We start from the raw sequence: 26,018 nt of genomic DNA on the forward strand, positions 1-26,018 counted from the left end.
TCATAAAACTGTGGCTGGTTGACGTTAATGTAACGTTCAGGAAACTTATATGTGATTAAAACAGTAATGTTAATGTTCTAGTTGTCGTTAATCAGCTTTAATTTGACACTAAAACAGACTGATAGTTTTAAATGACATCAGTTTCATTAATTTGTTGAAAAATTCTCATTTGTTGTTGTGATGTTGCTGCTGATTCATTAAAATCAGATGATATATGTTGAAGACACGTTTAGTTCTAGTATCAGAAGTACAAGACGGAAAATGGAAGGTTAGTTCTGCTACGTCAAAGATTTCAGGAATAGAATAACTAAATGAGTCTTTAAGCCTCTAACTTATTTTACAATAATGAAATAATGAAATCACAGATAATAAAAATACAAATAGCAGAGAAAATCTGAGAGAATAATGTCCTGAAAAGTGTATGAAGGAAAAGCAGCTTTTTATCCTGAAAGATCAGAATCAGCTCCAACATCTGCATCTGACAGCATCAAGTCAACCAGAAAGAAAAGAAAAAAGAAAATGACTTCTTTATGATCACTTCTGTTCCGCTGCTCACATTCTTCACCTTTTTAGTGCACTTTTAAAAGTTCAGCAGACAGGTCCTCTGCTTTGGAGTGTGACGATGTCGTCGGTGATGTGGAGACTGAAGTTTCCGTTTCACCCACAGCGTGCTTTAGGACACCCAGGTCAGACTTGATGTTTGAAATACTGACCGACAGCTCAGATTTAACTGTCTGCAGTTCCGTTTTGATGGATGTTAAATTTTCACTCAAAGCTGCCAGGAGCTGGGTCTTTAAAATAACCGTCATCTCGTTACTGAGTGAAAGTAGCAGTTCCTCCTTAAGGTCAGAGATTGCAGCATCTGAAGTCCTCTTCAAAAGAAGAAGTAGTTGATGAAGATGTTCTCCAGCAGGACCAGGAAGACCACGACCAAGCAGCCTTGAGATCTTAGGTAGCGTCTCCCTCAGGTGAGTGTCAACGGTTTTCATGGTCAGGTCTGTGGTAATCCCGTCAGAAACAAAACAGAAAAAAAATCTAGATTATAAATCAACATGTAACCAAAGCACTCTGTGTATAACACCATAGTATAGGATGCAGTTCAGAAAATGTCAAAGTATAATATACTTTTCAAGAATAACATAGTATGGCCTGTAGTTCATAGTATAGCATGTCTGTAACAAAAAAAACGCAGATTATGTGGTTAAAAAAGGCAAAATGATAGGATGTTGCCTAAAATTGTCATGTATGATATGTGGTTCAAAAAATGTCATAGTGCAGTATATTGTCAAAATAGTATGTTATTCAAGAAAACATCAGAGTATAATATGTGGTCTAAAAAATGCCACAGAATAGTAGTTCATTGCACAAGTAAAAATATTGTAATTTTTAAAATAGTTCAAATTCTTAGAATATGTTAAAACAAAAGAAAAAACGTCATAGTAATATGTCAATTAGCATAGCATGTCGCTCTAAAAACGTCATAGTATAGCCTTTGGTCCACAAAACGTTGTTGTGTCCTGGCTGTCTGAAGTAGGTGAGGAGCAACACAAAAACAGTCTAAACACTGGTTTCCAGAGGGTTAGACGAGTGTATATTTGAAAGAGTAAGTTTACAACAACACAACATGTGAGGCAGTTAAAAGCAAACGGGTGTTAGTAAAATAAAAATAAATCAACAGAATTAAAAGTGAACTTCACGTTGACATTGATGGACATTCCAACCAGGAACAAAGTAAAAGATCATCAGTACGAAAAAAAACTCTTCCTGTTCACCTCTTAAAACCCCAAAATCACACCGCAGTAGCACCCTAAACTAAAACTACCAATGGGTTCCGTGTTTTCCTTTCTGAACAATTCAAAGGTCCCTCTCTATCTCCCCACACATCCACCAACCACTGGAACACATCTCCAAAGTTCTGCTGAAGCTCAGCTTCCCCTCAGAAGAAGTGCTGCCAGGTGAAGGAGCCTTTTGAGAGGCAGCTGGCATCGTGATTGAACTGTACTTTGGTCTGTTCCAATCCAGCTTCAGCTCCAGAGACGGCAGGTGGGACGAGTCAACGGAGGCCGGGTGGACGAAGGCATGCAGCTGAGTACAATCCAGAAAACAACAGAGGAGGAGAGCAGCGGCCCAGGGCCAGAACAGACAGAGGAGCATAGTATGTCTCTGAAAAAACAACATAGTATAGTCTTATTTGGTATGAAAAAACGCCATCATATACATTGTATATTGTACAAATAACAAGTCAAAGGAAAGAGACATACATTGTAGAATTGTAGTGAATGAAGGAATTTTTATTATTGTGTCTTACATACATTCAGTATGCCCAGCCCAACATGGGCTTATAAGACACCAAAATAAACATCGGACCAGATGCCAGACAGTAGGTACAATAAACACATTTTAACTTTCATTATTTAAATAAAAAAGTCTGCCGCCTCTTCCAGACTTTACAAACAAATGCAGCCTACCAGAGAAGCGCTTTAAACAGAGAATCAGGACAGGAACTCTTACCTTCTGGACAACCAACATTGGTTCACAAACAAGAATACAGAATGTGTCTGACCAAAAACCTCTAAAGACTCACTACAGCCAAGAAAAAGACAACTCAGCTGCACCAAATCCACTAATCACTGCACACATTAGCGCCATGCGCTAACTGTGGCTAAAGAACCACATTTACCAAGACAACTATCTAGTACAAAGCCCTAAAACCAGAGACGGCTGGTATAAATGGGCTAACAGGACTAAGCCTTCCCAGGCCAACACAAAAAAGATGAGAAAATTATTTTTTAAATAACTTACAACAGATTGTTTTAAGTTTAGGTGAAAACAAAGGTAGCAACAGCACCAATCAGTCAAGAAAAACAGAATATCTCTAAATGGGCTTATTTTTTACAGCCCCAGCAGATACAGTCCGCTTTCATTCATTTCGTTCTTGTAAGTGATTGACAGGTGTCATGTCCCACCCCCGTGATTTACTGATCATTTGGGCCAACTTCAGGCAGCCCACAGGCCTTTGACGCAGCGAGAAAAGGTTAAGCTATGGCGGGCGTTAGCACGAACGAGGTGGATTATTTGCTTTCATGTCCATTTTCCTCAATGTCTTTGGAGGAAAAGCTGGAAGTTAAGAGACTGGGATCACATCGGCCGTTGATGTGAGCTTCTTTTCAAATAAGGTAGGCCCATGTTGACCTGTTAAAGGACTGTGACACCTTGTTTTTGCTGAGGTCATCTGTTGTACTGAAGGTGTGTTTTGCACTACATGTCACCAAACAGATGTAATAAGACAGTTGCAGCAGGCTGTCTGTGGGCAGTCATTGCAGTTGGAACACGTTTCGTAGTTGTGTGTGTGTGTGTGTGTGTGTGTGTGTGTGTGTGTGTGTGTGTGTGTGTGTGTGTGTGTGTGAGTGAGAGAGTGAGTGAGTGAGAGAGAGTGTTGATGTAGAGAACTAAAAAAGTATAGTGTACCTGTAATTGATGTAACTGTGTGTATCATAGGTGATGTTGCTTTTGCTGCTGTGTTAACCATTTAATCGGTATTATGCATTTGTTAGCCCACCCAACAAATTTCACCACCAGCTGCCACTCCCTAAAACACACCAAGAAACACATTAAAGACGAGAGAACAAACTAAAGCAACGGAGCCAAACCCGGTTCAGTGAAGAGAAACAGAGGAAATGTTTGACTGCAGACATAAAGCAGGAAGACACTGAGCTGCTCAGGTGTTCCTGATCACACCAAGCAGTCACCTGGACAGCCAATAGGAACACAGCTTACTGGAAGTCCAGAGGGCTGGCTTAGTGAAGTAAATTTAGTTTAAAGTTGAAGCAGAAAGTTAACAAAGAAAGTTGAAAACCACCTTCTGATACCTGAAATCTCTGAGTTTACACACAAAGAACGCCTGAACATGTCCAGCTGGATGGACGTGCTATACCAGTGTTACTTTATTTCCATCCCATATGAAGAATGCAAAAAGAGGAGGTGCTCTAGGAAGTAGACCGTGCCAGACCCCCCGGCCTGTTCGATGGCCACGTCTGGACCATGGACCTGCGACAGAAGAACATCTGCTCACTGTGAAAGATTATTGAGAGCAGCTTTTTGTGATTTCTATGCAGAACACTATGATGTTTGCTGAGCTGTGAACTATTAAATAACTTAAGAATATGGAATATTGCTACTGTTTATTATTGTTCTCAGATTTATTGATAAATGTATAGAGTGTTGCTTATTGTATGTTATTGTATTTGATTTAAGAATATGGAGTATTGTTACTGTTTATTATTGTTCTCAGGTTTACTATTAAATGTATAGAGTGCTAGTACTTACTTATTTTATTGTATATTAAAATTTACATTACTGCACTGAACATTTCAGATTATTTTACCACAGATCAAGGGTACAGATTGTTGTTGTTCACTTTGTATTGGGTAGTACTCATTTTGATTTAGACTGATTAGCATACAGAACCCTATGATGTTTATGGTTTACAGCTGAGAACTAGTTGCTAAAAGTACAGAATATTATTTCTTATTTTAGGTGTGATAATTGTCAGTAAACATTCTAAGAAGTGGAAATTGACAGGGTTGTATATCGTGCTGTTCTTGCACAATATTTGTCACTTAATTGCCCTCAGGATGCTGTCGTTGAGCTTACCAGTTTTACGTAAAAGGCAGATGCTGCGGCTGATGATGCTGTAATTCACATGAACAAGGAAACAAGTGTACTTCTTTTTCAATCATCAAAATGTTCAAAATCTATTATAAAGTGAAAAATAAACATATTTCCAACATGAAATCGCTGTTGTGTGGACAAACAAAAGTGAATACAAGCAATAATACAAATGATTATTCTTAACCAAAATGACAAAAAAAGTCACAAAAACACATTGATCAATTCTGACCCACTTATGTACGAGTGTAGGGTCCAATCACTCATGCACCTAAGGGTTAAACTGTGGTAATATTCCTGTTACTGTGCCTCTTAGCAAGACTAGATTTTATTTGCCCGGAAAATCCAGACTGACTTTATTTATGTATTAATATAAATACAAATAAAGGCAGTCTGGCATTGTGATGACAGGGGACGATTTCAAAAAGGAGGGGCTAACGAATGCAGCTTGAACAAGAAAGAACCAATCAGCGTAACACGGATGTGACGTACAAACAAACCGACCTTGAAGTCCATGTAGTCCAAACAACAATGGCATGCAGCCGAGAAAGCGTCGCGGTGAATGATTACTGCCGTTTTTCTCACAAAAATCTGCGAATACATGGGGTACTCTCAAGTACAACACTTATTTTTGAAAAGGCTACGCAACAAAAGACTCCTTCTGAACGATTAGCGCTGTTAGGAATAACTTTAAATCGGAGCCAAACCAAGTCGGTGCGTATGTGTAAAAGTTGCTTAAATTTACTCACATTAAATTTACTCATTTGCTTGCTCTCCCCCCCTGGAAAGGGCGTAAGATATTTGATTCACTCACTCAGACATCATATATCGGTTCATTTTAGTGCAACAGTTATCACACCACAGTGGACAGTGTTAACATTTATGTTGTTTTTAACTATGTGCTGCTGGATCTGGATTCAAAATGAAGCACATCGGCATGGTTAAAGTGCCGACCTTCAGCTTCAAGAGCTCTGGAGGGTTTTCACGTCCATTTTATCCGCTTTGGTCACATCTAGCGTAGCATTCATAACGCTTTTAAACACACCGTCCCCATCATTTTCAAACAGGTCAGAACACAGAGAGCTGCTCTTCAGCCGCTGCAGTGAACTCTCTCAAATCAAAGCTGAAAGTCACCTTACAGTTATCACTTCCTTTCAAGTCCCATGTCCTGGAGCATAGAGCCCACACAGCAGAAATGCATGACTGACCAAATACCTTTGCACTACATTGTACATTTCTTTATTTATATATTGTGCCTTTCATCATGTTCCATTATTATTCAGTGTGACATTGTGTCATATTTATTCTCTGGATAGTTCTGCAATCTTTATTGTTATTTAAATTGAAATTCCTTGAGTCCTGTTCCACACATGTCAGTAATAAAGACTTGGTTCTTGAAGTTGAAATGCTTATATCTGAATCTTTATTGTTTCAGCAGTGTGTCTCTTTTAGGCAAGTTTGTAAATACGAATTCAAGAGCATTATTTACCCACTGGAGCAAGGAAGTGCAGCTTTTAATAATTAGAACTCAGTATCAAAATAAACCAATCACAGTGGGTCAGAAGCACGTGTGGTGGCATTTAAAAAATTAATTTTGAATTTGTCTCAGAAAATGCAGAAAAGGGAAACAATCCAGTTTGTCACACCTTGAAGGCCAGGAGGAATTATCTTCAAAAGAGTTATGCTCAGTGAAAAAATTGCCTCGCATGCCATTTGCTCTCCTTCCTCTTCCTCACATGCGTGTATTCACACACACACACACACACACACACACACACACACACACACACACACACACACACACACACACACACACACACACACACACACACACACACACACACACACACACACAAGCCAAGATAGTGGCTGGAACAGATTGAGCCAAAGCTGGAGATGAAAGCTCCATGCAAGGTGTAATAGTGTTGTTCTGGAATTAATTGTGATGGCAACACGAGGGTAGGAAGAAATGAATGTCCACGATAAGATAAAACACAGCGTGGACATCAAAGTGGTCTGGTGGGAAAACAGAACAAGCATTTAGCAGAAACTTTCCCTCATGAGAAAAAGTTGCAGCCTGCCTTCAGCCATGCCCACGAAGGACTTTGAAGAATATCAATTATGCTTTTTCTAAAACAGTTTTACCGGAAACATTGTGACTGCATGTGGAGATTCATTTAGCCAGTATAATACATTTGTATGAGAAATGACAGGTCACTGACTTACAGTGATGTAGATGTTTGCCTCGTTTCATTCTGTATGTTTAAATTTTAGCTACGTGGTAAAAGTTCACTTCTTGGAATCAATTGTGTTTTTCTGTTGAAGTTCATTCTTGACTTTAAGAAAACAGTCTCACTACTTGATCTGTTCCTTTATTATGTCACATGATCATCACTAACTGATGGAATTATGCAAACACGGACCAGAGCTCCTTGAAGAGCTCATACAAAATGGAAATTTGAACATTATAATATCACAGCAACTGGGCTTACACCATCTGCTAATGAAGATCGCCTGGTATCATTAAACTCTGCAGAACAGCTGCTAAATGAAGCATGTGTTTCTTTATTTTCTCTTACCTCCACAACAACATGCTGTCTTTCAATTGTAACTATTAAACTGTGTTTAAGCATTGCCCAAAAGGGCTCAAAGAGACTTTTTGGGAAATATTCTTTGTTTTTGCTGGGAGGGAGACGAAAGCACTCACATCACTCTCATGTACGCACAGTTAAACGGAAGCTGCAGTCAACAGACAGTACAAGTAGAGAAAAAATACATTATTTAGGGAATTATTTAGGTCATGCAGGAGTATTTCCTGTCTTGCTTTAGTGATGTCCTTTGAAATGTTTAACATTAGAATCGAGTAAGTATTCATGAAGCTGTTGTAGCTGTGCAGTAATAGCTTGTTGCTGTGGTTTGCTATAATTTTGTATGAGATTTAGGCGCCTGTTTGTGAATTTTGATTATCAAATAATACTTTTCTCTCTTGAGCATAAGTTTTGTTTTAGTAAATTACCAGAGGAATACATCGGTCCTCTAATTGCTCTTTGGTTTTTTCTAATTGCTCTTTGCTTTAAAAAAAAAGAATTTTTGGTTTGCCCTTTAATCGCTGATTTGGAGTTTAAACTCACAAGATTAGACTTTTAATTCACTTTCGAATTCAATGGAAGCTTCAGAAAACCTGAAAATGTGGTTTGTCTCAAAGATACAGTATAATGTCATGTTGTGCTTTAATCCCCTCTCAGGAGGCAAAGATTGAACTTTAAACTATGTCAAAACAACACTGATAACACTTATTGCCACAGGCAGTAAAGAGGAGAAAAAGAAAGATAAAACAGTAACAACTTTGACTGTAGTTGTCCTACAGCTCATCAAAACCTTGTATGATTTGCTCTCGAAGCCATCACTGCATTGGTAGACGGGTAAATTTTATTTTATCACCTCACATATTGAGGTGTTCAGCAGAGTATTGATTAAAATCAGTGAATTCCTGAGTTTGCACATGAACATGAGGTTTATTGTAATAGTTTTAGGAGGCAAAATCACATGAAGCTTCTTTTTATAAAGGCTAAATCAGCATCAATAATGGTAGAGACCAGTAGTTAGTTTATGTGTCTGTGTTCTTTTCCTGTATCACTGTACGAGCATTTGTTCATCTTTAATGAAATAGAAGTACTCATTAATATTCTCTCTTGCAGTGTTAGATGGACTTCATTTGTCTTTTTCTTTTAATCTTCTCTTTTTCTTATCTTTTGTGCCTATGTCTTCTTTATCATTGTTTCATCCCCTCCCGTGGACACTTTAAAGCTTTAGTATCTGATATGTTTGTATAACTCTTCCATTGTTTTTTATGAATTCTCTCTTCTCTTTGATTGTGGGAGTTTGGCTTTAAATTAGATATTTATTGTACCTCATGCAGGTTTTTTTTTCTAATCTCTCTCACAAATAGAGATAATTAGCAGATAAAAATACAAACAAAGCTGTGGGAAATAAGGAAAAGATAACAGATAGTAATCTCCCATAGATATGATTTTACATTTTTCCTTGTATTCATTACTTTGTTGTTAAAAAGACGCACATTTCAATAATGCGTGGGTTTGTCAGTTTCAAAGTTTCAAGTTAAGAATCATTTTCCTAAACTATGATTTAGTCACAATGAAACTAAAACCAGTTAAGCTTGCTTGGCTGAGATATTTATGGCGAATAGAAATGATGCTTCGTCGTGAATTAATGTGGACTCATCCCAGGAAGAACTGGTAAGAAACCTGCATTTACTGAACAGTCAATGACAATGAAGCAGCACCATGAAGTTTTGGCAGTGGCATTACAATCACAGACTGCTGGTAATCTCCCTGGACTGTGGACCACAGCCTGGATGCTGCTAATGAGGAGTAGAGGAGCAGAAACAGGTAAGACATCCATGAAATAAAGACAGGTCTCATAAATGTACAGCACCAGTCAAAAGTTTGGACACACCTTCTCATTTAATGCTTCTTAATTGTTTGTATTATTTTCTACAGTGTAGATTAATACTGAACATTAACATGTTTTTTTGTTTACAACATAATTCCATATGTGTTGTTTTATAGTTTTGATGTCTTCAGTATTAATGTACAATGAAAAAATAATTTTAAAAAAACATTGAATGAGAAGGTGTGTCCAAACGTTTGACTGGTAGTGTATTTGCTATGGTTACATAAGATAAGGTTTGCCAGGTAAGATAAATTATAAAGTACTGTTACAGCTAGGAGCCTCCACTAAAAGAATAAATTCAGTGTTATGACATATTTAATTTTACATTAAAATTCCAGGATTCCCTCAACTTACAAGTTTCCAGCAGCAATAACCCAAGTAGTCCAACATCTCATCCTCAACACTGCATGTTATGAGAGTTTCAAACCGTATGCAAAATAGAAAAACATGAACACAAGAGAGATGTACAGATATACATTCTCTGATCGGGAGATCAATGAAAAGAGTGAGCTTGTTATTTTGAAGCAGCAACGGAAGCGCCGAAGCCTCGCTGAGCTCAAGCTGCTCACAGCAGGACTGATCTGAGAGAGCTCAGTTGATATTACTAACATTAGTCTACTGTCTGTAAATACAACATTCATATGCAGATCACGCTTATGCCTCTCCTTTAAATATGTGCTTTTATAGGGTGAAACAGAGAATTAAGAACCAAAAGAGGCAATGGTAACAGCTTAAAACTAGAAACACATCAGCTTTTCTACATTCCGAAGCAATTTGATTTGATCAGTGGGAACAAGAACTTTTACCAGCCTTGTCCCATGAGAATGAAATTCGTGTCGTGTTTCAAGTGCAGTGTTAAACATGTGTATCATCAGTATAGAAAGAGACACTGTGAAATTCATTCTTGTGTGTTTATCTTTGGCTTGCATATTCTCCTGTGTAGGCTTAATTAACTGTGACAGAGGATCGGCACACATCTTACATGTTGACTTCCATAACATTTCGTACATTACGCATGCACATGCACAAGTGCTCACATACAAGTTATCCCAAGTAAAGCACAAAAATGTAACATAAATAATAATTGTGAAAGAGAATATGTGTTGTGGATTAAACCTCTTTTAAAAATAAATTAGTACCGTATTTAACGTCTGTACACTACCAATGAAAGTTCGGGGTCACTCCGAAATGTCCTTATTTTTGAAAGAAAATGAAGATAGCATTAAACTAATCAGAAATACAGTCTAGACATTGTTAATGTGGTAAATGACTATTCTAGCTGGAAACTGATGATTTTTAATGGAATATCTCCATAGGGGTACAGAGGAACATTTCCAGCAGCCATCACTCCTGTGTTCTAATGCTACATTGTGTTAGCTAATGGTGTTGAAAGGCTAACTGATGATTAGAAAACCCTTGTGTAGTTATGTTAGCACATGAATAAAAGTGTAAGTTTTCATGGAAAACATAAATTTTCCAAGTGACCCAAACTTTTGAACGGTAGTGTATGTAAAGTGCGCGTGCTGTAATTAGCTAAGGTTTAATGTCCAGGCATTCTATTTGTTCTCAGAAAAATAAAATAAAGCTTTGTAGATATGAATAGTCAATGTATGAGATGGATCTATGAGAAAGCAGCGATCAAGCCCTATTTAGCCTCCTCATTATTTATCCTACTAAAGTTCTGCAGATATCATGCAGAGAAGCACAAAGCATAACTCATTTAAAATTCACGACATGTATCAACTAAAACTGATCGAACACCTAGACGTAAAGTGGTGAACTGAAGGCCAGTGAATGTAGGCTGCCTGCTAATACGGCCACAGTTTCCTATGAATCATGACTCACCTCATCTGCACACATGCTGGGGTTTTCCAGTGGAGATGAAACAACATCAAAAGGTAAACGTTTCTTTGGCACTGCGATATACTGTAAAACACTGGAAATGTAATTGCAATCATGTGCAATAATATATAACTTAATGGCATGATCTTGATGAATCTTGAGAAGTTATATCTCTTCTGTGTGTTCTGAGCAAGATGAGAATTCAAACACAAAAGCAAATCGCACAGGAAACCGTCCGAACAGCGGAGTGCACACACCAACCACATGAGCACACGCGGACCTTTTCTGTGCAATCACAAACTGTCACTTATCTTCAAATTAAATTGCCACAGACTTACCCTTCAAAGGCCGTCTCTAGGACAAGTCATTCCATCACAATAAAGTATATTTTTTTAATTTCACAAAAAACCTCGTAGGTGTTCTGCATAAAAGAATCTTTTGTGTGATTCTTTCTGTCTCATTGCTGCTTATAAGTCACAGGAAAAACATGGCCGTGAGCGCGAGTTGCATCAGTTCAGCTCCATTAGCTCCATCTATCCTATGAAACCATCATTTAAGTAATATAAAGCAGAGGCCAGGAAATATCGATACGTAATCAGCAGAGGTGAAAATATGCCGCCACTGAAGCACATAAAGTGTACATGAATGTGACAGCTAAGTGATTGTTTCCTCCCAGTTTGTCCTAGTTCCACTTTAACCAAGGGCAAAATGAAATGCAGCTTTATGGAGGGAAACCCTCCCAAGAACAGAGAAATGTGTATGAATGTAGAGCAATGAGTGGTTGGTATTGTTTGTACCAAAATGGAAGAGAGAAAAAACTCAACTTCTAAATTATGAGTGTGTGCATTTTCAGTTACCAAAGAGTTTTTGGCTCACAGTCTGTGGGCTCCAGTTACCTCTACTGCCATCTGCAGGATAGCAAAAACAGTGAAGCCTCAGTGTCCAAACCCAGCTCAGATATCATTTTTCAGCCAGAGCTGCCCCCTCTCCCAATCCAACCTGCACCACCTACTGGCAAGAAGAATAAAAGCAGCATTCACTTTGACCTGCATATGTAGAAATCTACAGGGAAGGAAAGCGCTAACTTCTGTTATTTTCACACTTGAGCCACCTGCAGGCAATGAGATGTTGCAGCATTGACTGTTGCATTTCTAAAAATATTTTTGCTGAAAAACAGTTGACTAGACAAGTAACAATGTAGCCACAGAAGTAGAACATATATGCTCATTTCTTTGATAATTACACAACCGTTTAAAAGTTTGGGGTTACTTAGAAATGTCCTTTTTTTTGAAAGAAAAGCTTTTTTTTTTTTTTTGCTGGGAAGATGAGATTAAATTGATCAGAACTACAGTCTAGACATTGGTGTTTGTTGTTACATGTGTTAAATGACTATTCTAGCTGATTTTTAATGCAATATCTACATAGGGGCACAGAGGCCCATTTCCAGAAACCATCACTCCAGTGTTATAATTAGGGATGTCCGATATTGGCTTTTTGCCAATAACCGATATGCCAATATTGCCCAGCTCTCAATTTTCGATTCTAATATCAACCGACACTGATACGGAAATATATGGGCTTGGAAATAATTCCAAACCACAGACATATTGTTACTCAGGCACAGCAAACTTGTTACTGCGGCCACACAACTTGTTTACACGCTTCACGACACAGTTTGATGATGAGATCATTTGCGTGCTGGTAAATGCCGGCAAAATCCAGGCATTATGTTATCAGGTTCCATGATAGGCAAAAAAAATAAAAATAAATAAATAAATAAGGATATTGACAGATATTACATTTTTATGCCAATATCGGGCCAATGATATCAGTGGGCCAATATTATCGGACATCCCCAGTTCTAAAGCTACATTGTGTTAGCTGATGGTGTTGAAAGGCTCATTGATGATTAGAAAACTTGTGCAATTATGTTAGCACGTGAATAAAAGTGTAGGTTTTCATGGAAAGCATGAAACTGTCTGGCTGACCCCAAACTTTTGTGTATGTGCAGTAAAAACATCACATTTATATTTTAAAATACTGGTGCTACCTTTAAAGGCTTTGCATGGTCAAACACCGCGGTATATTGTCAACCTCCTTCACCCTTACGCCCCGAATAGAGCTCTAAGGTCAGGACAACAAAAAGGACCAAGTACAAAACCCGTGGTGACTGTGCTTTTCATGCTCTTCCTCTACAACTGAGATCAGTCGACTCCTGTGAAGCTTTTATGAGGCAGCTGAAAACGTCTTTATTCAGACAGGCTTTTGGTTGACCTGTAGCCACTTTATTTATTTATTTTTTTAAATTTTATTCATTGTTTTTGATGCACTGTACTTTAGCTGTTGCTTACCTTTATCATTTTTGTTTAATCCTTGTTTTACTGTTGTTGTAAAGCATTTTGTGATTTTGGATCTGCAAAAGGTGCGATATAAATACATTTTAATTGCTTACTTAATATTTCAGTATCAGTTTAAATGAGTGTGGCCAGCTAATGATATTCCAGGACCAGGTGTCTGCTAAGCAACTTTGCTAAAACATAGAGAATAGCAGTGCAGCAGCTATTAAAAAAGGGGGAAAGAGAAGTTGTTGGCAGTTATTGGCAGCAGGTAGGCAGAGTGTAGGTGGCAACACTGGTGTGTACAGTTGTGGGTCTTTTTCTTTTCTGCAAGGTAATGTGGCAATTGTCACGACACTTAAACTGGTGAATAAACAACTTCCTCTTGTGGGGAATCTAGAGCTTATAGAACATAAGAGAATAGGTTGGTTACTATGGTGTGTGTTAGTTTTGTGAGGTATTTTGCAAAATAATGTGCTGACATTTTTTACATTTTAGTCTTAAATATTGCTGCTTTACAGTAAAAACTCCTGATTTTCATCACACCCTGATTGGTTTCAAACACGTTTAAATGCATTGAAAGTTTCCCTTCAACCAAATCTGCAACACTTTGGATTGTAGATCTAAATGAGACGATTCAAAGTATTGCAGATTTGGCTAAAGGGAAACTTATAATGCAGGTAAATGTGTTTGTCTGTCTTTTTAGTCCAATGATGGATCGCTGATCTCTCCAGGGTCTCAACCATAATATACATTGCAATGAGCCGCATTTTCCTCAACACTGAACAAAAAAAAACTGTGCACTCAGTGAATGAATAGATGTTTGTTCTGCAGGATATAATGCCCATGTTATTTCAGTCTGATGTTACAAAGGAAATGTCTGAATAACAGCAGAAGCTACGTTATTAGTCAGAATTCTTGACTGCACACGTACATTTACCTTCTTTTTGCTCTCTACCATTGAGCAATAAGTTTAAAACTTCTTTTGAGAAAAAGTAAAAGGTGAAGTTTCTAGCGCAGCTGCAACAACACGAAGCGCCACCTTGGATGGATCCAACAGTGTGCCACCGCATGTAGCATGTAGACAATAACGGTAGATTTTAAGGGCGAAACATGAAAACTTCTCCTGTGCGTGGGCAGCTGTCACTTTGCGTCTTTGTTCGGCTGTTCAGTTTCTGAGTTAGTACAGTCATGAGGGGACTGTTTTGACGTAGAGTCTTTGTGTTTCTCCGAAGGCTCCTTCTTCGCCATTCAGCAATCAAAGTAGCACAAAGCAGTCCCAATAAGTGTTGTGTGATTGTCTTCGAACAAGAGACGTCACAGTCTTCAGCCACTAAGATGGAACAGCTGGAGGTCAGAGCACAGTGGAGAAGAATTTTGTAAATCTCTGTTTTATTGTTGTTGTTTTATTTTTGAATGACACACCAAGTATAAATCCAAAGTGATGGCTATCTCTGACAAGATAAGCTTGTAATGAGCTTTGAACTGCTTGATACAGCCCTTAGAAAAATAAACAGAGACAGTATCCCAGCAGGATTAGTTGTCTACATGACTGTTTTGCTGCTCCCTGCAAATGTGTAAAGATTTGTTGACTGATAGCAGAGCAGAGTGAAGTTGTTGTGTAACTCAGCCACTTAACACCTCTGTCAGTTATTAACTGGTGTTCACGTGTCTTTTATTTTATTAATGTGTGCTCCTCTCTGGCTTCTGCTGCCTGATTTTCTGTCAGACATCAGTATTTATTACTTGTAGCTCCCATGCAGAGGGAGATTCATGGACATGGCAGGAAGAAAATTTGCAGGTGTGCTTGTTCTTCACATTCTAAGCCTGCTTTGTGCTACTTCCCTTTGCTTGGTGAGATTTTGGTTTTATTTATCAAGATACTGTCAACTACAAACTTCCGTTTCATTACTGGTTTACTGCAAATCAATAACATGTAAACTTTTTATTTTTTACTTTCTAGCCCACACCAAAAATACTAGGTAAGTCTTTTTTTTAATTATTATCAAGGAACAGCTATAGTTGTCGCTTTTTATGGCCGATTTAATGGTAACGTTCTTCAGACTTACTCCCATGTTTGCTTACTTCTTTCACTTACAGACTATGATGTGGACGGTGGACGGGATCTTGACATATTTGACATCAATGAAGGTTTGTAGAAGGAATAATTTTCTTGTTCAAGTGTCCAGATTTTTGTTCTGTAACCCTGTAAATCCAGATCTTTGTGCTTGGTCTCCACAGAGGCAGGACTGGATCTGGTGGAGGGGGACATTGTGCTTGACGAGGTGTGTTAAGTGCCTTTTTACTTTCACAAGTTTGTTTTGTGGATGGGAATTTAACCCTGACTTTTTATACTGTTTCAATATTTGTTTACTTTTACTGGCCACTGCAGAGGCAAACTCGGAATTCCATAATAGGGGATAAGTACAGATGGCCGTTGACGATCCCATATTACTTGGAAGATGACTTGGGTAAGAGTGACTGTCAGAAAATTTAACAGATCCAAAAGCTATTGAAGTTCACCTTAATCCAAAGAATGCCTCTTCAGTATCAGTTTAGAAGAACATGGATGGATGTACACAATATTGTCATATAAAGTATTAGTCCTGTGATATAAGTGAAGGAAAAAAATCCACTTTTTTTGTTAGCTTAACAGCTTCAGTTACAAACTGCTTCTTCTATTAAGATTGTACACAAACACACAAAAATATAACAGCTATAAAATGTAGATTAAAGAAACTAACATATAGGAAGCAGATCAAATGCAGATTCTCCAGGATTAAGATACTTTTTACTCGTTACAGCACCAGTAGTAAAGATGATAGACATAACAGAATTAAAAGTGCCATCCATTGGCCATAATGACTTTTACTTTCAAAATTGTACGTACATTTTGTTGCTAATATTTCTATAATGTTACATACTTTCTGTGGTTGTTTTGTTGCAGGGCTTCACTCGTAATGAATTGTTATTATTATTAGCAGCAAACTATCTTAATACTGCATCCACAGTATAGCACAGTAACTCCAGCAAAAAATACAGAAAAATATTTGCATATTTTTGTCTTTTATTTTGTTAGTATTTCCTCTTTTAAAAATATTTTTGTCAGACTATTTTTGTTAAATGATCTTTTTTAAACAAGCTTAACATTAAAACATGGCTAATAATTGTATCTTAACACTAACACAAACTCCTTTAAGTCTACTGAGTACTGCATGTTTTATGTTCCGCCATTTATAAATGACACATTAACTCACACATGGGAGCCTTATGGGAGTGGACTTAACCTTAAACGTATGCAGGTTTAAGTAATGCAACAGGAGCTTTTCAATGTATTTACACTTTTTTATTTGTTAATGTGAATTTATCATCTTTTCTGCAGAGATCAATGCCAAAGGTGTGACTCTAAAGGCCTTTGAGCAATACCGACTCAAGTCCTGCATCGACTTCAAGCCTTGGAGTGGAGAAGCAAACTACATTTCTGTCTTTAAAGGAAACGGGTAAGGGAAGCAGAATATGCTTTCCTGTAGGGTCAGTGTGTTTTATTTCAAACAGGAGGGTTACTCCTGGGCTGCACAGTGAAATAGTGGTTAGCACTTTTGCCTTGCAGCAAGAAGATCCCGATTCAAATCCCGGGGTGGGCCTGGGATCTTTCTGCATGGAGTTTGCATGTTCTCCCTGTGCATGCGTGGGTTTTCTCTGGGTACTCCGGCTTCCTCCCACAGTCCAAAAATATGCTGAGGTTAACTGATCACTCTAAATTGTCTGTAGGTGTGAATGTGAGTGTAAGTATTTGTCTGTATATGTAGCCCTGCCACAGACTGGTGACCTGTCCAGGGTGTCTTTTGCCTTCACCCGAGTCAGCTGGGATAGGCTCCAGCCCCCCCGCGACCCTAGTGAGGATAAAGCGGTGTATAGAGAATGGATGGATGGTTTTTGAGGGTGAAGATACAAAAATCCCCAGATCTAATCACATGAAATTCCCAAAATTCAGCAAAAAAATATTTGACAGAACTCAGTTTTGGTTTCCAAAAATGTAATTCTAAACAAAATCTAAAATAGTGGAGAAACATACATTACTTTTCAAAAGTTTGGGGTCACTCCGAAATGTCTTTTTTTAAAGAAAAACATTTTTTGAACAAAGAGAACATTAAATGAATCAGAAATACAGTCTAGACATTGTTAATGTCATAAATGACTACTCTAGCTTGAAACAGCTGATTTTTAATGGAATATCTCCATAGGGGTACAGAGGAACATTTCCAGCAACCATCACTCCTGTGTTCTAATGCTACATTGTGTTAGCTAATGGTGTTGAGAGGCTAACTGATGATTAGAAATCCCTCTTTTAAATACGTTAGTGTGAGTTTTCATGGAAAACATGACCACAAACTTTTGAATGGTAGTGTTTGTCCTGCGTTCTCCCTGAACTGACACAGACTGACCTTATAGTCTGCTCAGATTGCGAGACACACTGAACTTTCTCAAAGATGAATGCTTTTTATATTCTGTATTCTTATTACCACAAGAAAAGATTTGAATGATTTATCATGGCAGATTCAATGTGATGTGCGTTAATGCCTTGTTTTCTGTCCAAAAGCTGTTTCTCCTCTGTTGGTAACCGACATGTTGGGAAGCAGCGACTGTCAATAGGAGCAAACTGCGACCGCATCGCCACCATCGAACATGAGTTCCTTCACGCCCTGGGTTTCTGGCATGAGCAGTCCAGGGCAGACCGCGATGATTACGTCAGAATCATGTGGGACCGCATCTCAGAAGGTTCTGAATCTCTCAGTTTTACTCTGCCATGCAATTAATAATCAGTCCATTATGAATGCCCATTCATACTCTCACATAAGAGTCATCCCTTTATGACATGCCTCTTAAGTATGATTATAATTTTACAAGATTGAGAAGGTGTGTGAAATAGCTGCTATATGTTACATCTCTACTAGATTTGCGGAAAATTTAAATTCTAATGAAACAGAAAAATCACTTCAGGCCAAGCAATGCTCAAGAGGTTTATTATGAAGGACTGAAAGAAAGTGCTCAGTTCACTCTGGATTTGATTTACAGCTTCTGTGATAAGCATGTTTTGCTCTCTTGACTGCAAAATCACAAGATAAGCAAAGGCAAGGTGCAGTGACCTGTGCTCATCAAATTGCTAATGAGTCTAATTTTAATCTGTAGTCTGATTAAAGTACAAGGCGTTTTGATTCGTCAGCAATCACTTATCAAAACTTTCACCAACTTACTTTTATGAGAGGTATCAATGAACATTCCCGAAGTCCATCCCCAGTTCAAGAAAATGGATTAATGCACTAAAAATTAATTAAACTGCGCTGACACTTTAGTTTTTATCTGATCTGCAGGTAAAGAGCACAACTTTAACACCTATGACGACACCACCTCCAGCTCTCTGGGAGTACCCTACGACTACGGCTCCATGATGCACTACAGTAAAAATGCCTTCCGTAACGGCACTGAGCCCACCATCGTCACCAAGATCCCTGCTTTCAGTGACGTCATCGGCCAGCGGATGGAGTTCAGTGACAGCGACCTGCTCAAGCTACACCGCCTCTACAACTGCAGTAAGAGTCAACAACCAGCAGCAAAGTTGTGCTTTGTTTTCTGTAACAGAACTGGAAGCTGGAAGCCCCAGTGCTGTTCAGTAGAATTCCATGTGTCATTGCGGTAAACTATAAAATTATCCATCAGATGGCTTATCTCTCGGATGTTTGCCACTGAAAATGTGGCCTCGCTGTGTAACTGAACAGTTTAGTGCAGTTCAAAGTGCTCTTATCCTTGTGTATGTGAGTTTATTAAATGTCTTATAGCCCAGGGCTCCACCTTCCTGGACTCATGCGACTTTGAACGTGAAAACATCTGCGGTATGATCCAGGGACAAGGAGATAAGGCCGACTGGGTGAGGGTTGCCAGCGCTGCTGGAGGGCCCGACACTGACTACTCCAACCTGGGCAAATGCACAGGTGAGAATGATCTCAGAGGGATAACACTTGAAGCATGATGCAGACACACATTTCTGCATTGAAGGACAGGATCACATATTTACAATTGTGTTTTGAAACAATGCTCACATGCTTGTATGTGCAGTGAAAAACTGATCAGCGAAACACAAAGATGGAATTTAGAACTAAGAGATTCTTTACAGAGTTCCAAAATGTGTTTGCTGAGCATCTCTTCCATTCAATTCTTATTGCAAACAATATCCTATTAATCAGTAAGTGAAGGCATGTGTGGTTGGGGAGATATGGTTCCTACAGAGATGAAAAATCCTTCCATCTTACCATCCATCTTTAGGATCAGGGTATTTCATGCACTTCAGCACTGGCACAGCCAGCACTGGAGATACGGCTCTGCTGGAGAGCAGGCTCCTCTATCCTAAAAGAGGTTACCAATGTCTGCAGTTCTTCTACTACAACAGCGCGGGAGCCAACGACACACTGAAGATCTATGTCAGGGAGTATGACGAAGCAAACCCCAGTGGAACATTACGCTTCATACAGACCATAGATGGTGAGTTTTACAGAATCTTATTACTGGGATTACTAATGTGACTATCAGGTTCTTGTTGTATGATAAATTCCATACTTACTGTTACAGGATCCCCTCAGGAGCTGTGGCAGCTGCACCACGTGAGTCTAGACGCCAAAACCAAATTCCGCGTCGTCTTTGAAGGCACCAAAGTAGGCTCTGGACCCGCAGCTGGGGGACTGTCTCTGGATGACATCAACCTTTCTGAGACCACCTGCCCAGAGTTTATATGGCGAGTGAAAAACTTCAGTGATGTTATGGACAACACCCCAGCAAACACACCCATCTATAGCCCCCCATTCACCTCCAAGGAGGGTTATACCTTCCAAATGACGCTGTACCCCAGTGGGAGGGAAGGCTACCCTGGAGAGCTGTCAGCCTACGCTAATCTGGTGGCCCGTGAAGGGGACACAGGACAGATATGGCCATGCCCCTGGAAACAGATGACCATGATGCTGATGGACCAGAACCCACACATCCAGAAGCGCATGTCCAACCAGCGCAGTGTCACTACCGACCCCAACATGAAGGCATCAGGTGCTGCTACTTTCACTGTCAAAAAGACTCAAAACAATTGTTCACGACTTAGAAAGATATCATGAAGTGACTGTTTTTGCTGCAATACTGTATTCAGACACTTTTTTTCCCCCACATTCTTTTAAACAGGCTCTGACCAGTTTTTCTGGGATGATCCTCGCAAGGTTGGAGGTGAGGTCACGGACACAGATGGATCAAAGTATTTCCGAGGGCCAGGCTACGGTACCGCTGTGTATCTCACCCACCTCAGAGCCAAAAGCAGAGATTTCATTAAGGGAGGAGACGCCATCTTCCTGCTCACTATGGAGGGTAAAAGAAATCGATAACAGTACAAACTGAACAGACTGCAAGATATAAACATTTTATGGTATTAAAATGCTTAAGGATGTGTTTGCTCTTGCTGTGCAGCCACCCCATTCTGCCATATATCATCAATTATTTATTCATTACACTATACATGCTAGTTCTGCAGATGGCATTCTTAGGATTATATACACAACCAGTCAAAGGTTTGGACACACCTTCTCATGAAATAGTATATATTTACATTATTTTGTAACTTGTAGATGAATACTGAAGACATCAAAACTATAAAATATATATTCTTTTAGAGTTTTGATGTCTTCAGTATTAATCTACAATGTAGAAAATAATAGAAATAAATAAAAAGGGTTGAATGAGAAGGTGTGTCCAAACTTTTGACTGGTAGTGTAGGTCAGGGATGCGTGATTACATTTATGATACATTCATGATTGATACTGGTGGGAAAAACACTCAAGTTAATCACGGGAAACAATCATTGCCTGATCATTTCATGTTCAGCATCGCTCCTTTAACTGCTCTCTCATTTGCTGTCCCTCTTCAGACGTGTCCCATCTGACAGAGTCCCAGCCTTTGCCTTCCTCGCAACCTTCCTCGCAACCTCCCTCGCAAACTGCCTCGCAAACTCCCTCGCAAACTCCCTCGCAACCTCCCTCGCAACCTCCCTCGCAAACTCCCTCGCAACCTCCCTCGCAAACTCCCTCGCAAACTCCCTCGCAACCTCCCTCGCAAACTCCCTCGCAAACTCCCTCGCAACCTCCCTCGCAAACTCCCGCCACCCCCGACAGGTGCCTCGATGTGAAATGTGAGAATGGTGGAATCTGTGTCGTGGACGAAGGTGGACCTGCTTGCAGGTGAGCACTTTTTGACTGCACTCACTAAGCTGCAATTATACCCATGTTCGAACCCTAAAGGGATCATAATAAAACCAAGTGTGAGGCTGGATGTTCAACAGACATTCAGCTCTAAAGGCTACTGAACAGCTGATGTTTGCCATCTCAGCCTCAGTAAGATTTGTACCCTGTTAGACAATGTCAAATGAGAAACCATCAATAAGATAGCTAAGCTTAGCAAAAAAGTTACATAGACTTTTCCCAATACCTGCGCTGATTTACATGAGAATTAAAATACAAAAAAAAAGACATAAAAAACAAAAGTAACAGTCACAGTTTTTGCTAATACATGGTTCATGCTGCATCAGTAAATTCACACTTTTTTGACTGTTTTCCTTCAATTACCTCCATGTCTGTTGACCCAGTGGTAAATGTGTTTCTCTTTTGAACCTAATGTCTGTTGAATATCCAACTTCAAGACTAGCTAAATGAGAAGAAGATACCACTGTTGTGTCTTTTTGCTCAAGTTTTTGTGGCTCAAGTTACAGCCAGCAGACAGTTACGTCTGTACAAACACTGGAAACAGGACTGCTTGCATGGTGGCAAAATGCACCTACCAGCATGTCTAAAGTTAAAAAATTAACAAGTTATATGTTCGTTTAATCTTTACACATATGTAAGTGTACAAATGATACATTACAGTTTTACAGGGGTCATGTAGTTCACTCCTGGATAGCATGAATGAAGAAAAAAAAAAATCACAAAAGGACGAAAATCTTGATAATTTATTTTTTTAATTGAATGAATTTACCTTGTTTGGAGCTTGTGGTCGGTGAGCTCAGTGCCAGCTTCTGGTCATCTGTGGTTCTCCTGTAGCACTCTGTCAAATACAAGAGAGGACTATTTCTCAGCCATGCACATGAACTTTTTGCAACCTTTAAAAAGTGTTAAGTGAAATCACCGTCTACACATACTCTGAACACTGCAATACCTTCCAGCTCGGAATTTACTTTCTCCTGTTCATCATATTTTCCCTCCCTTTCCAGATGTGCCGTGGGAGAAGACTATTGGTACTATGGAGACCGCTGTCAGCACTCGAGGACGTACTGGGATACAACCGTCCTTGCACTCGCCACTTCTTTGTCTGTACTGGGAGCCATGATAGTGATTACATTAGTCAGCGTCTACTGTGTGAGGAGGAGGTACAAGAATCGCTCCAAGAATCACGATATAATCATGAAAAACATACATGCTGATGGCAAACCCTGAACTTTCTAATCACTTTAACGGAAGAATGGATCAAAAAGCAAGCTGAAAGTAAAATAAATGGGGACTTTTCGTGCCAAACTTGTGAGCTAAATATTGTCTAAACCAGGCTTTAATATATAAAATTATTGTATTTTTCACAACAGTGAACTGAAACCAGAATCCATGATCAAACATGATGTTAGATTGCCCCCTGCTGGTCATTAAATCTAAAAACACAAGTGCAATGTAAGAATATTATTATGGCAAAATAAATTATTTCAAACATTCAGTTTTATAACAATTATTGAAAAACAATTCCCAGACACCATAACATTATATTCACAAATTTAAAATTTATTATACCAAAGACAGGAACATTTGTGTTGTCTCTTTTCCATGTGGATATATTTGTATTACTGAACTTGACACAGTCATGCCGGTGATAACAGTTACTGTAGGAGGGACGTGGGACTAATATTACCTGTGAGTGTCCATGTATGTGTGTTTGTCTGTCTGTTATGTCTGAATGTGTGTGTGTGTGTGTGTGTGTGTGTGTGTGTGTGTGTGTGTGTGTGTGCACGCAAAGATCTGTTGATTAGTGCTCAATAGATACAGTGATGACTACAGGACATCACAATTAAACAAAGTGGAGCAGACCATAGCAACTTAGTGTACTCATAGTTATATTGCATGGAATGTTGGGTTTTCTGACCTGCAATTGCACATTAATACTTGTGTGTGTGTGTGTGTGTGTTTGTGTGTTGTCTTTGTGGGTCTATGTTGTAAGAGAAAGGGGGGGGTGACGCCTCCATAACAGCAAACAACACATCCTCCCCGCCACTAAAAACTTCACCGACATACAGGTACGCAGTTCCTTTAAAAGCATCAGTATACAACATTTCTCTTATTTACAATCATTGGAAAAAAAAAATCACCATTTCTCTCAGAGAAGATTAGTAAAAGTGACTGAGTCACCATAAAGAGTATGCAACTCCTAGGAGTTAGTATTGCAAATTTCTACAAAAAATTTCTATGCCATTTTACAGGCCAAGAGCCATGATTTACTGAAGAAATACAGTATTTTAAGTGCCCTATCTACAACAGTTAGGTGTGGTATTAATGGTGTACCATTCAACATAGTTCACTGATAATAAAAAGATTATGTGTCTTGTTTTTAAAAAGTTCTTTCAGCAACTTCACTGCTTTCACATTAAAAGATATGGTAAGTTCTTACAAAACAAACAAACAAACAAACAAACCATGGAATTGTTATCCATATTAACAAGTGTTGTGGCAAGCTAATGCTATTGCAAAGAGACTAGTGTTGATTACATACTCAGCTGGTTGTCTAATGTAAAAATAACGTTCCACAGTCTGTGAGAGAAGGGCACGACATGGACACGAGGAACTGTGTCCACAGGCTATTCAAGAAGGTTGAGTATCATTAAAGGGCTCATTTGCTTGTTTTTATTCTATGAGTTGCTTGGGTGGAGCAGGTTACAGTGCATGTTTCTCCAATAAAGAGGCTGTGCAGAGCTCGGGAGGCTGTTTAGAAAAAGCTTGATGAAACTTCTTCGTGTGCATTTTACAGCCTCTTGAGGAAACTCTTGTGTTTGTGTCCACATATGGGAAAATCAGACTGATGAAAAAGGAGATGAGGCTGTAGCTTGCTGTTCAGAGAGGGGTGTCGTAATAATCCGTGGGCTGATCGGTTCCAGGCGGCTTCTGCTGTTTCTGCTGATGCTGCTTCATAATTTCCTTCACCTCCTCCTCCAGCTCGGGGGGGATGATGAACTGGTCGTCTGGGTCGGGTTGGGCTGGAGCTGTGAAGTAACCCCCGGACTTCTTAGAGGGAGCGTCGGCAGCCACCTCAATCAGGTTGTGGCTCTTTTCCTGGCGTGCCACCGACCCATTGACCCTCCTCTTGCCTGCCAGCTTTCCTCCATCCCCACCGGCCACACCAACGCCCTGCCATGAATCCTCCCTCTCAAGCCCGTTCTCTGTCTCCCCGTGACTGATGTCAGCTCCGTCCTCTAGAGGCTCCGGGGTGCACGGTGGTGGAGGAGGTGGGGGGAGAGTGAGCAGGCTGCGCTCCTGACTAGAGGATGGTGGTATCGATGTTTGAGGAGACGAGGACAAGGAGGAGTCAGCTTTCAGGCAGTGGACGTCTGCCTCTACTTCCACACGGCTCCCATTTGAGAAAACACCAGCGATGGGCTCTTCGTCCTCGCTGTCCAGCCCGTTGTCAGACAGGGCGCTGGAAAAGGTGGCACTAGATAGCTGCCTCTGAAAGGATCCTGCTAAACAGGCAGGATGGAGGGCACAGCAGCTACGGGTAGAAGGCAGCTCTGAAGCTGGGAACAGATACTGGCAGGGCTGGGTAGCTGTGTGGGCCTGCTGGTGCTGTAGGGACATCAAGTGGGCCTGGTGGTGCAGGTGGAGGTGAGGGTGGTGGGGCTGCTCCTGTAGGAGTACCAAGGAGCTCTGTGGAGGCTCATCAGATGAGGCCGTGGAGCCCACCTCGCTGCTCATCTCACTGGTGCTGATCTCACTGCTGATCTCACTGCAGGAGGACGGAGGAACAGGCAGAGAGCCGTCGGAGGGCCGCTCTTTGATGGCAGAGGATGAGGGAGGATAGGGGCCTAAGCCGGGGCTCGGAGGAGGCTGGGGAGGCTCAGAACAGCAGCAGGAGCAGCAGTCTTCGCTCACACTCAGCTGGACCACGACAGCGCTGAGGCTGTCGGTGCAGCCGTAGCCCTGCGCCAGCGTGCACAGCTTTTTAGCAGCAGCCAGGCCGTCTGGGACGTTGCGAACGGCCTCCACAGCTTCGGTGGGAGACACGGCATCCCACAGGCCGCGGCTACCCAGGATGAAGAACTCATCCTGAGGAGTGAGCGTGACCGTCTGCACATAGGGACAAGGGATGACGGAAGGGTAGAGGAAGGAGTAGCCCATAATTCGCGTAGAATCAGTCACGCCGTTCACCTTGTTGTCCTATGGGAAAAAAAAAAAGCAAACAAATCAATGCAGTGCACATCGAAAAATTTCAATTACATTCATGTAGTTTGCGCTGACAAAAATCACTCATTGAATCCATCCTCATCTACAACATGTCAACCTGGTTCAACTTCTTCACCATCAAACACAAAACAAAAATCTCCTGAATAATAAATCAGGCCAGTAAAATTACTCAAACAGCCCAACC

General features: G+C 40.0%; 2 protein-coding genes and 2 long non-coding RNA genes across 4 annotated transcripts in view; 1 reads left to right on the forward strand and 3 right to left on the reverse strand.

Moving 5' to 3' along the window:
- Positions 1-1,500: 1,500 nt before the first annotated feature.
- Positions 1,501-20,318, reverse strand: LOC127535401 (uncharacterized). The gene is made up of 3 exons (XR_007944250.1): positions 20,197-20,318; positions 19,936-20,088; positions 1,501-2,163 (listed from the first exon to the last, which is right to left on the reverse strand). It is a non-coding gene; the product is annotated as an uncharacterized LOC127535401 (long non-coding RNA).
- Positions 15,099-23,052, forward strand: mep1bb (meprin A subunit beta b). Its single transcript, XM_051953289.1, has 15 exons — positions 15,099-15,173; positions 15,283-15,301; positions 15,420-15,470; positions 15,561-15,604; positions 15,712-15,790; positions 16,702-16,819; positions 17,920-18,098; positions 18,692-18,910; positions 19,157-19,309; positions 19,641-19,856; positions 19,944-20,411; positions 20,541-20,720; positions 21,277-21,315; positions 21,490-21,586; positions 22,612-23,052. Exons 1-15 carry the CDS (start codon positions 15,099-15,101, stop codon positions 22,832-22,834), a joined length of 2,160 nt encoding a protein of 719 aa, XP_051809249.1. The 3' UTR covers positions 22,835-23,052.
- On the reverse strand, positions 20,406-22,711 carry LOC127535402 (uncharacterized). Its single transcript, XR_007944251.1, has 3 exons — positions 22,557-22,711; positions 22,377-22,445; positions 20,406-20,711 (listed from the first exon to the last, which is right to left on the reverse strand). It is a non-coding gene; the product is annotated as an uncharacterized LOC127535402 (long non-coding RNA).
- A 94-nt stretch (positions 23,053-23,146) lies between the features above and the next one.
- Positions 23,147-26,018, reverse strand: part of phlpp1 (PH domain and leucine rich repeat protein phosphatase 1) — a 44,654-nt gene continuing 41,782 nt past the window's right edge. The window contains exon 17 of the mRNA XM_022212928.2: positions 23,147-25,807. Coding sequence (XP_022068620.2) covers positions 24,488-25,807 — 1,320 coding nt within the window. The 3' untranslated portion in view covers positions 23,147-24,487. The remainder of the gene's footprint in view (positions 25,808-26,018) is intronic.

The sequence above is a fragment of the Acanthochromis polyacanthus genome, chromosome 9, assembly GCF_021347895.1.
Source record: "Acanthochromis polyacanthus isolate Apoly-LR-REF ecotype Palm Island chromosome 9, KAUST_Apoly_ChrSc, whole genome shotgun sequence".
NCBI lineage: Eukaryota > Metazoa > Chordata > Actinopteri > Pomacentridae > Acanthochromis > Acanthochromis polyacanthus.